The 10,151-nt window shown below is 33.9% G+C and overlaps 2 protein-coding genes across 2 annotated transcripts; both read right to left on the bottom strand.

Annotated features, from left to right (window-relative positions):
- Window positions 1–4,895: 4,895 nt before the first annotated feature.
- Window positions 4,896–5,756, bottom strand: LOC143183181 (uncharacterized). The gene is made up of 2 exons (XM_076384652.1): window positions 5,574–5,756; window positions 4,896–5,508 (listed from the first exon to the last, which is right to left on the bottom strand). The coding sequence occupies exons 1-2, from the start codon at window positions 5,655–5,657 to the stop codon at window positions 5,035–5,037; spliced, it is 558 nt and encodes a 185-aa protein (XP_076240767.1). The 5' UTR covers window positions 5,658–5,756; the 3' UTR covers window positions 4,896–5,034.
- LOC143183313 (kinesin-like protein KIF9) lies at window positions 5,373–10,075 on the bottom strand. The gene is made up of 7 exons (XM_076384837.1): window positions 9,962–10,075; window positions 9,726–9,877; window positions 8,252–8,345; window positions 7,991–8,170; window positions 7,459–7,644; window positions 5,994–6,126; window positions 5,373–5,910 (listed from the first exon to the last, which is right to left on the bottom strand). Exons 1-7 carry the CDS (start codon window positions 10,073–10,075, stop codon window positions 5,762–5,764), a joined length of 1,008 nt encoding a protein of 335 aa, XP_076240952.1. The 3' UTR covers window positions 5,373–5,761.
- Window positions 10,076–10,151: the final 76 nt, after the last annotated feature.

The raw sequence follows: 10,151 nt of genomic DNA on the forward strand, positions 1-10,151 counted from the left end.
AGTAGCGAGACCTTGAAATACCTCCTTTGCTATTATGTTCTCCTGATACTTATATTTAAATTTCGGCAAATGCCAAAGTCAGATATTGGTAAGTATCGAGAACTCGAAATACCTCCTTTGCTATTATGTTCTCCTGATACTTACCTTTAATTTCACAAGAGCCAAAGATAGATATTGGTAAGTATCAAGAAATCGAAATACCTCCGTTGCTATTATGTTCTCCTAATACTTATCCTTAATTTTCGCCAAAAGCAAAAGTCAGATATTGGTAAGCAGCGAGAACTGGAAATACCTCCTTTGCTATTATGTTCTCCTGATACTTACCTTTAATTTTCGCCAAAAGCCAAAGTTAGATATTGGTAAGTAGCGAGACCTTGAAATACCTCCGTTGCTATTATGTTCTCCTAATACTTATCTTTAATTTTCGCCAAAAGCAAAAGTCAGATATTGGTAAGTAGCGAGAACTCGAAATACCTCCTTTGCTATTATGTTCTCCTGATACTTATCTTTAATTTTCGCCAAAAGCCAAAGTCAGATATTGGTAAGTACCGAGAACTCGAAATACCTCCTTTGCTATTATGTTCTCATAATACTTATCTTTAATTTTCGCCAAAAGCAAAAGTCAGATATTGGTAAGTATCGAGAACTCGAAATACCTCCTTTGCTATTATGTTCTCCTGATACTTACCTCTAATTTTCGCCAAAAGCCAAAGTCAGATATTGCTAAGTAGCGAGACCTTGAAATACCTCCTTTGCTATTATGTTCTCCTGGTACTTACCTTTAATTTTCGGCAAATGCCAAAGTCATATATTGGTAAGTAGCGAGAACTAGAAATACCTCCTTTGGTATTATGTTCTCCTGATACTTACCTTTAATTTTCGCCAAAAGCCAAAGTCAGATATTGGAACGTACCGAGAACTAGAAATACCTCCTTTGCTATTATGTTCTCCTGATACTTAGCTTTAATTTTCGCCAAAAGCCAAAATCAGATATTGGTAAGTAGCGAGACCTCGAAATACCTCCTTTGCTATTATGTTCTCCTGATACTTATATTTAATTTTCGCCAAAAGCCAAAGTCAGATATTGGTAAGTAGCGAGATCTCGAAATACCTCCTTTGCTATTATGTTCTCCTGATACTTACCTTTAATTTCACAAGAGCCAAAGATAGATATTGGTAAGTAGCGAGACCTTGAAATACCTCCTTTGCTATCATGTTCTCCTGGTACTTATATTTAATTTTCGGCAAAAGACAAAGTCGGATATTGGTAAGTATCGAGAACTCGAAATACCTCCTTTGCTATTATGTTCTCCTGATACTTATATTTAAATTTCGGCAAATGCCAAAGTCAGATATTGGTAAGTATCGAGAACTCGAAATACCTCCTTTGCTATTATGTTCTCCTGATACTTACCTTTAATTTCACAAGAGCCAAAGATAGATATTGGTAAGTATCAAGAAATCGAAATACCTCCGTTGCTATTATGTTCTCCTAATACTTATCTTTAATTTTCGCCAAAAGCAAAAGTCAGATATTGGTAAGTAGCGAGAACTGGAAATACCTCCTTTGCTATTATGTTCTCCTGATACTTACCTTTAATTTTCGCCAAAAGCCAAAGTCAGATATTGGTAAGTATCGAGAACTCGAAATACCTCCTTTGCTATTATGTTCTCCTGATACTTACCTCTAATTTTCGCCAAAAGCCAAAGTCAGATATTGCTAAGTATCGAGAACTCGAAATACCTCCTTTGCTATTATGTTCTCCTGATACTTACCTTTAATTTTCGCCGAAAGCCAAAGATAGATATTGGTAAGTATCAAGAAATCGAAATACCTCCGTTGCTATTATGTTCTCGTAATACTTATCTTTAATTTTCGCCAAAAGCAAAAGTCAGATATTGGTAAGTAGCGAGAACTGGAAATACCTCCTTTGCTATTATGTTCTCCTGATACTTACCTTTAATTTTCGCCAAAAGCCAAAGTCAGATATTGGTAAGTACCGAGAACTCGAAATACCTCCTTTGCTATTATGTTCTCCTGATACTTATCTTTAATTTTCGCCAAAAGCAAAAGTCAGATATTGGTAAGTAGCGAGAACTGGAAATACCTCCTTTGCTATTATGTTCTCCTGATACTTACCTTTAATTTTCGCCAAAAGCCAAAGTCAGATATTGGTAAGTATCGAGAACTCGAAATACCTCCTTTGCTATTATGTTCTCCTGATACTTATCTTTAATTTTCGGCAAATGCCAAAGTCAGATATTGGTAAGTAGCGAGACCTCGAAATACCTCCTTTGCTTTTATGTTCTCCTGATACTTATCTTTAATTTTCGCCAAAAGCCAAAGTCAGATATTGGTAAGTAGCGAGAACTCGAAATACCTCCTTTGCTATTATGTTCTCCTAATACTTATCTTTAATTTTCGCCAAAAGCCAAAGTCAGATATTGGTAAGTACCGAGAACTCGAAATACCTCCTTTGCTATTATGTTCTCCTGATACTTACCTTTAATTTCACAAGAGCCAAAGATAGATATTGGTAAGTAGCGAGACCTTGAAATACCTCCTTTGCTATCATGTTCTCCTGGTACTTATATTTAATTTTCGGCAAAAGACAAAGTCAGATATTGGTAAGTATCGAGAACTCGAAATACCTCCTTTGCTATTATGTTCTCCTGATACTTATATTTAAATTTCGGCAAATGCCAAAGTCAGATATTGGTAAGTATCGAGAACTCGAAATACCTCCTTTGCTATTATGTTCTCCTGATACTTACCTTTAATTTCACAAGAGCCAAAGATAGATATTGGTAAGTATCAAGAAATCGAAATACCTCCGTTGCTATTATGTTCTCCTAATACTTATCTTTAATTTTCGCCAAAAGCAAAAGTCAGATATTGGTAAGTAGCGAGAACTGGAAATACCTCCTTTGCTATTATGTTCTCCTGATACTTACCTTTAATTTTCGCCAAAAGCCAAAGTCAGTTATTGGTAAGTACCGAGAACTCGAAATACCTCCTTTGCTATTATGTTCTCCTGATACTTACCTTTAATTTTCGCCGAAAGCCAAAGTTAGATATTGGTAAGTAGCGAGACCTTGAAATACCTCCTTTGCTATTATGTTCTCCTGGTACTTATCTTTAATTTTCGGCAAATGCCAAAGTCAGATATTGGTAAGTAGCGAGAACTCGAAATACCTCCTTTGCTATTATGTTCTCCTGATACTTACCTTTAATTTTCGCCAAAAGCCAAAGTCAGATATTGGTAAGTAGCGAGAACTAGAAATACCTCCTTTGCTATTATGTTCTCATGATACATATCTTTAATTTTCGCCAAAAGCCAAAGTCAGATATTGGTAAGTAGCGAGAACTCGAAATACCTCCTTTGCTATTATGTTCTCCTAATACTTATCTTTAATTTTCGGCAAATGCCAAAGTCAGATATTGGTAAGTAGCGAGACCTCGAAATACCTCCTTTGCTATCATGTTCTCCTGGTACTTATATTTAATTTTCGGCAAAAGACAAAGTCTGATATTGGTAAGTATCAAAAATTCCAAATACCTCCTTTGCTATTATGTTCTCCTGATACTTACCTTTAATTTCGCCAAAAGCCAAAGTTACATATTGCTAAGTATCAAGAACTCCAAATACTTCCTTTGCTATTATGTTCTCCTGATACTTACCTTTAATTTCGGCAAAAGCCAAAGTCAGATATTGGTAAGTATCAAGAAATCGAAATACCTCCGTTGCTATTATGTTCTCCTAATACTTATCTTTAATTTTCGCCAAAAGCAAAAGTCAGATATTGGTAAGTATCAAGAAATCGAAATACCTCCTTTGCTATTATGTCCTCCTGATACTTATCTTTAATTTTCGGTAAATGCCAAAGTCAGATATTGGTAAGTATCGAGAACTCGAAATACCTCCTTTGCTATTATGTTCTCCTGATACTTATCTTTAATTTTCGGCAAAAGCCAAAGTTAGATATTGGTAAGTATCAAGAAATCGAAATACCTCCTTTGCTATTATATTCTCCTGATACTTATCTTTAATTTTCGGCAAATGCCAAAGTCAGATATTGGTAAGTATCGAGAACTCGAAATAACTCCTTTGCTATTATGTTCTCCTGATACTTACATTCATTTTGGCCAAAAGTTAAAGTTACATATTGATAAGTACGAAGAATTTAATATAGGTCGTTTGGTATTATGTTCTCCTGATACTTACATTCATTTTGGCCAAAAGTTAAAGTTACATATTGATAAGTACGAAGAATTCAATATAGGTCGTTTGGTATTATGTTCCGTACATTACCTTATACTTACCTAAAGTATCAGGATTAGAGGAAGTGAAACTGAGAAGCGACTAAGGATGTCTTTCGAAATCGTATATCCTCGAACCTCTCTCTTCGAATTCTCAAGAACGACTGAGTAATGTAGCGATCGCGGAGTGATGTTTTGGGTATAGGGCAGATAGTTGTATTTATTATTTAAGTATTCTTGAATACTTGATATTTTCGATAAAATAATAATCGTAGAAATAATTTATGACATGTAAGTTAACTAGAGAAATATTCAAAGTAATTTTCGAAATAAATAATGAATTTTGATACTAGACGTTGTTTTTTAATAAATTATAAAGTACTTGCAAGGAGTCAACACTTTAAACCTAATCCAGACCGTGTCTTTCCTTGTTTTCAAACATTGCAACATGTTTTAACGACTGTAGCCAGTTTTATTTGGCAGTGGTTTCGAATAACTTTCTACAGCGTTATATCATTGTTTTTAACAATAGGAATATTTCAGTATCAAAATTAAGTTCACTACTTAGTTAATTCATTACTTCCAATTTTATCATTATAAATAATTATAAAGTAGTCGAACAATAAAACTTGAATGTATTTATTGTGTTACATTAAACTGTACTTATTACTACAGTAAGTATAGTTATTTTTATTAATTATAAGTTATCACTCTTGCATGTTCGTTCATAATCGAGCCTCAGTTTCTTCATTCTTTCTTTGATCTAACATTGATTACATAAAAAATAATAGAGGCACATGAAATATCGTTAAATATAAATATGATATTGTAATACAACTATTTACCCGCAAATTTCGTATCATTGTACGTTGAAATTTGTTGAACTTGCGCCGAATTATTCCCAAGGATTCGTCCTCATTGAACTCTAATAACATTTTTACAAACTTGTCGTTGTAAAGTGATAAGGAATTAATTTTTTTACAATATTCCAGGAAACCTAATTTTAGTTTCGACCGTATTTGGAATTGCTGTTCCGATAATTCACGTATCTCGTTTTGCGTTTGTGCTACTTCTTCTTCTAAGTTCATTAAAATTTTTTGATAACAGGTGATATCACGATTTACGACTCTTTCAATTGTTGGGATAATTTCGCTTTTTTCGCTAACACGATGTTCCATCTCTATAACGCATCGCATTTGTTGATCTTTGGCAAGATTATTGTGTGCATTATCCAGATTTCTCTTCACCTGAAAAAGTAGTTTACAGAATTGTTTTGTAGAGTATACTCTCTGAAAAAATTCGAGAAAAGCACCTGAAAATAGTTGTCAATTAGGTCGGAGAATTTTTGACGCACGACAACAAGGGTCTTTTGGTTCTTATCCAATTTTTCTTTCATTTTTCCGTAGATTATTTTCTCCTTTAGGAAACGCTCGAATAGTCGTCGAATCTTCAATATGTGCAGAGTAATATTAAATATATGTAAAAAAGCTAGATCTTTTTTTAACAAAGCATTCTAACCATGAAAGCCTTTTGATTGTCCAGTTTAATTTGCTCAGGCTCTTGTTTATCGATTCTTGATATTACATCAATATCTGTTTCTTCTTTCTCTTCTTCGTTTTTTGTATATGGTCCAAAAGTCATGCCTGCTGCTATTTAGTGTTGAAAATTGTTTCATAAGTAATTCCTAAAGACACTGAATAAATTTATGATAAAGATGACGAAATTGACTCACTATCCTTAGCCAGACTTCCAACTTCTTCCCTTTCTACTTCTTTCGGAGTTTCTTGAACCTCTATCAAGGGTCGCGAAGAACTCCTGGTTCTCTTTCGATTGTTCAACTGATTCTCGCTCGCCCGTTCAGTCTCCTATATTTATTGTATATATTTTTCTCACCTTTCCATTCCATTAAAAAAAATACTGAATAATTAAAATAAGTACTTTTAACAAAACAGTTGATGAAGTTTGCGTTATGCTTCTTGTAAAATTCTCATACGTTTCTCGTAATTTGTCAACTTCGATTTCCTTTGCGGTTAATCTAATTATTTGATCGTTAGAATATTCAACTGTAAACTAAATTAGATGTACTAAATAATTAGCGATAGTAACCTATCATATAAATCCTTGATACACTTCAGCAGGACTTGAGCCTGAGAAACACTGAACAATGTAAAATCCGAAATTTTGCCATTAAGAAAATTAAGAACGCTCCGATTAATCTGTTCCATTCGTGACTTAGAGATTGTCATCAAGGCTTCTTGACGTAAAAATATATCATTTATCATCAACTCCTTCTTCAAAGACTCCACTTCGTTCTGCAGTCTTTGAACAATTAGATCCGATCGACATTTAATATCCTTCTTGACTTTGACTGGCTTTAGTCTCGCAATGCTAGCAGCGAACCTTAGGGCTGACAGCGTAATGTCAAGATCCTCCTTTGTAATTCGAACGTGACACACGAAGCTGCCATCAATATATTTCATTACTATGAGGTAAACCAAAAAATTGTATCGCTCTTGAAGTTACAGTAGGATTGATTCTTTGTTTTGAACAAAATAATTGTGTTTTCCAATTCACATTTAGCTACTCTTTCCCAACAAAGTTGTTCACAAATTTCGTTTTTATAAAACTCAGACTTTTTAACTTCAAAAACGACAGAACTTTCTTGGCTGCTTCATAAATTATCGTAAGTGTTCAATCTAGGTAAGCTCGTTTCGTTTCGCGACAGAGGACTAACTACATCAAATAACTATTGATAAAAGGATTACATATTCAAACTGAGATAGAAGGATCTTTCTCATAAAATTATTGGAAGACTGTTAACAATGGCGTATTATTGCAATACAGAGAATGTTTCCTGACTATGTCTAGAAATGTTTTCAATTACCGAATCACAGACGAAATTAAGGAAATACTTCCTAGGATCTTTAACAAGTTACTCGAACGTATAATACTACTGTAGGCAACAAGTCTGGCGCCTGAGAGATAGGAGAAAAATTGTTCAAGTTCAGTCTTAGTCAAATTCGCTCTAGCGATATCCGTCGTCGTTCTCCAACAATCGCTTTTCCTTATTGTTCCAATACCAGCCATTTCTACAATATGCATCTGAAAGAGCGCATTTTGATAGACTGAATCATATTGTCCAATCTAGCAAACTAGTTGCAGAACTGAAAGAAAAAACTACTTGAATCAAGATGTACTTTGGCTGTCGTCATAACATCCCACGAAGTGTCTAGACTAATGTTAGAAACGTGGATCGTGATAACAGAGGTTGCCAAATGAGACGTTGAATACGTCGATCCTTTCACCATCGATCGCCTACTCTCGCCTTCGAAGATCTTCCTCAGGGCTTCTTCTTCGCTATCCACATTTGTTATAGAGATCTCCTGAAGACCAACCAAGAATTTTTCCAGAATTCAAACACATTTTATATATAATACACTGAGTTATCCAGAAAATTCGTATCGATTTTTAAGTGAGAAGCCTTATATTTTAACGTGAGATAAATGTCTCAGTAGCTCAGAAGTGTTCAGGTATTAAGACACTGACCTTATTATTAAAAAATATGATACCTTGTGGCAAAATGGAATTTTCAAATTACCCCACAGATGGCCAAAGATAGTAGAAAAAGATAATATATACCTAACTAAATAAAAATATAAATATATAATGAAATATAAAGCTACTTTCCAGACAACCCCATATGTACTATGCATATTCCGCATTTAGCACCTTGAACGGATCCCGATCGTTTATCGCAATCTTGTTCTCCGTTTCAGGAAACAGCAAGTCTTTCGTTTCCTTTCCATGCAATTCAACGAAGCTTACACCGTATTGGATCTTGCTAACTCTTTTTCTAGTTGACTTTTCCGCAAACATATCCGACAGCAGCCGTGCAACTAGACCTCTATGCTGGAAAAGGGGAATGTCAATATAATTTATGTATCTCTACGTCGTCTTAGCGATTTCTAAATCGGTAATATCGAGTAATACCTCCCAATTGTTTCTAAGTCCTGTGATCGTGAAACTCTTCCCAGAACCGGTTTGTCCATAACCGATTAAAACACAATTAGCACCGTCTAAAATTCTTGAAACAATACGTTCTCAGCTACAGCGTTGTAAGTAACTTACATCCACGAAAAAATTGGTAATTATTAGACTGCAGATTTCTACGTTATTTCAAATTTTTATAATCAAGTTAAAGAAATTATATCTGAATAAAAATTGGCATTATCTTTCGAACATTATAATTTGCACTCATTTTTCATATTTTCTATATTTTGGAATAATATATGCATTCTGTAGTATTTTACACATTTAAAATTTCCATAAGAGCATAAAAATTCGCAGTCTAGTAATTATTTACAAAAAAGGCGACCTCATCAACTTTGTCGACTTTTAAATATGTTGTTAAATATGTTGTCATCATTCTGAATAACTTTTTTCTATCTATACATGTTAATGCCGCCTGACTTTAGTTTCTGAAATATTCACAAAAGCTTTGTTGAGTACGTGGTTAACGCTAAGTGCTGTGTATAGGATATTAGACACGTGGTTAACATTAGGAGATTTTAATATATGTTTCATAATTTCGGTGGCCCATGCAAAGTTTGAATTACAGAGGTTGAGATAGTTAATTTCTGTCATTGTAATTTTGATCGAATATCATATTTCATTTTCATGTATACCTCTACATACAGCCCAATATTAACCACGCATCCATAAGTTAGTTGACTCGATACTCGATCAGTACTCAGTAGTCGATCATTTCAATAAATAAATAAGATAGCGTCACTTAAACTTTCTCAAATTGATCACACAAAAAGTTCAGATATCTCATTAAATCGTATAATTTTTTTTAATAACAAAATAAATAAATAAATACTTTAAAATCGTTGTTTATTGAAGTGATCAACTAGTGGGTACAGATTCAGTACCGAGTCAAACTACCTTAGCCAGTATTAACCACTTGTCCCAAATTTTACAAATGCAACATATAACTTTTAACATATTTTTGCATATGTCTCTAAAACTAATTATAAGTCCGAGCGGCGGTTATACGTATACGAAAATGTTATTCGGAATGTTGACCTTGTGTAAGATATTTTAAGGTCATTAAAATCGGTAAGGCCACTTCTTCTGTAAATAGTTGAAGAACTTGTAACAAAAACGAACCGTGTCAATTTCTATCTTTTTCTAGGAAAGGAAGAAAATATTGTAACATATTTCATTCTTGTTCAATTGATCAATGTTCTTTTTAACAAAATATTCATCATAGTATAGATATTGTATTTTTGATTGAATAGGTTTCACTATGTAATGAATCTCTTTTCTGACCACTGGAATATGTTCTTATTTAAATAATCGTAAAATTTGACAAGGGCTGTGTTTGTTATGAACTCTCCCAATTACCAAAAAGTTTATACTGAGAAGTTACAAATGTTAACTATAAAAAAGCTGCCCTTACTTTGACACTAGACCCTTGGTCACGGTATAGTAAACATCTTCTTGCGAGGAATCGTAAAAAATTTTATCAGTTTTGAAACACCAGTACGTTGGTTCCTTCGAAGCAACGATTCTGTTCGGTTGCATTTCTTGTAAACATCGCACGAAAATTTTCTAGGTAAAGCAAAAATGTAAGAAGGAACCCACATAGGTGTTACCAGTTAAAGTAAACCGTTAAAAAACAGAAAATTCTATTACCTTGCGTTCATTGTCGACTCTCGCGCACGATTCGCAACATTTCTCCAGCGGAAGGATTCTAACGAAAATATTTATATTCTTCTTGTGAACATTCGCGTCATCGGAGTCCGTCATGCTCGAAAAAAGTGCCGATTCAATTGAAACGATTCGATGCTCGTGATCTCGAGGTTATGAAAGATTAAAAGTATTT

The sequence above is a fragment of the Calliopsis andreniformis genome, chromosome 9 (assembly GCF_051401765.1).
Source record: "Calliopsis andreniformis isolate RMS-2024a chromosome 9, iyCalAndr_principal, whole genome shotgun sequence".
Classification (NCBI taxonomy): domain Eukaryota; kingdom Metazoa; phylum Arthropoda; class Insecta; order Hymenoptera; family Andrenidae; genus Calliopsis; species Calliopsis andreniformis.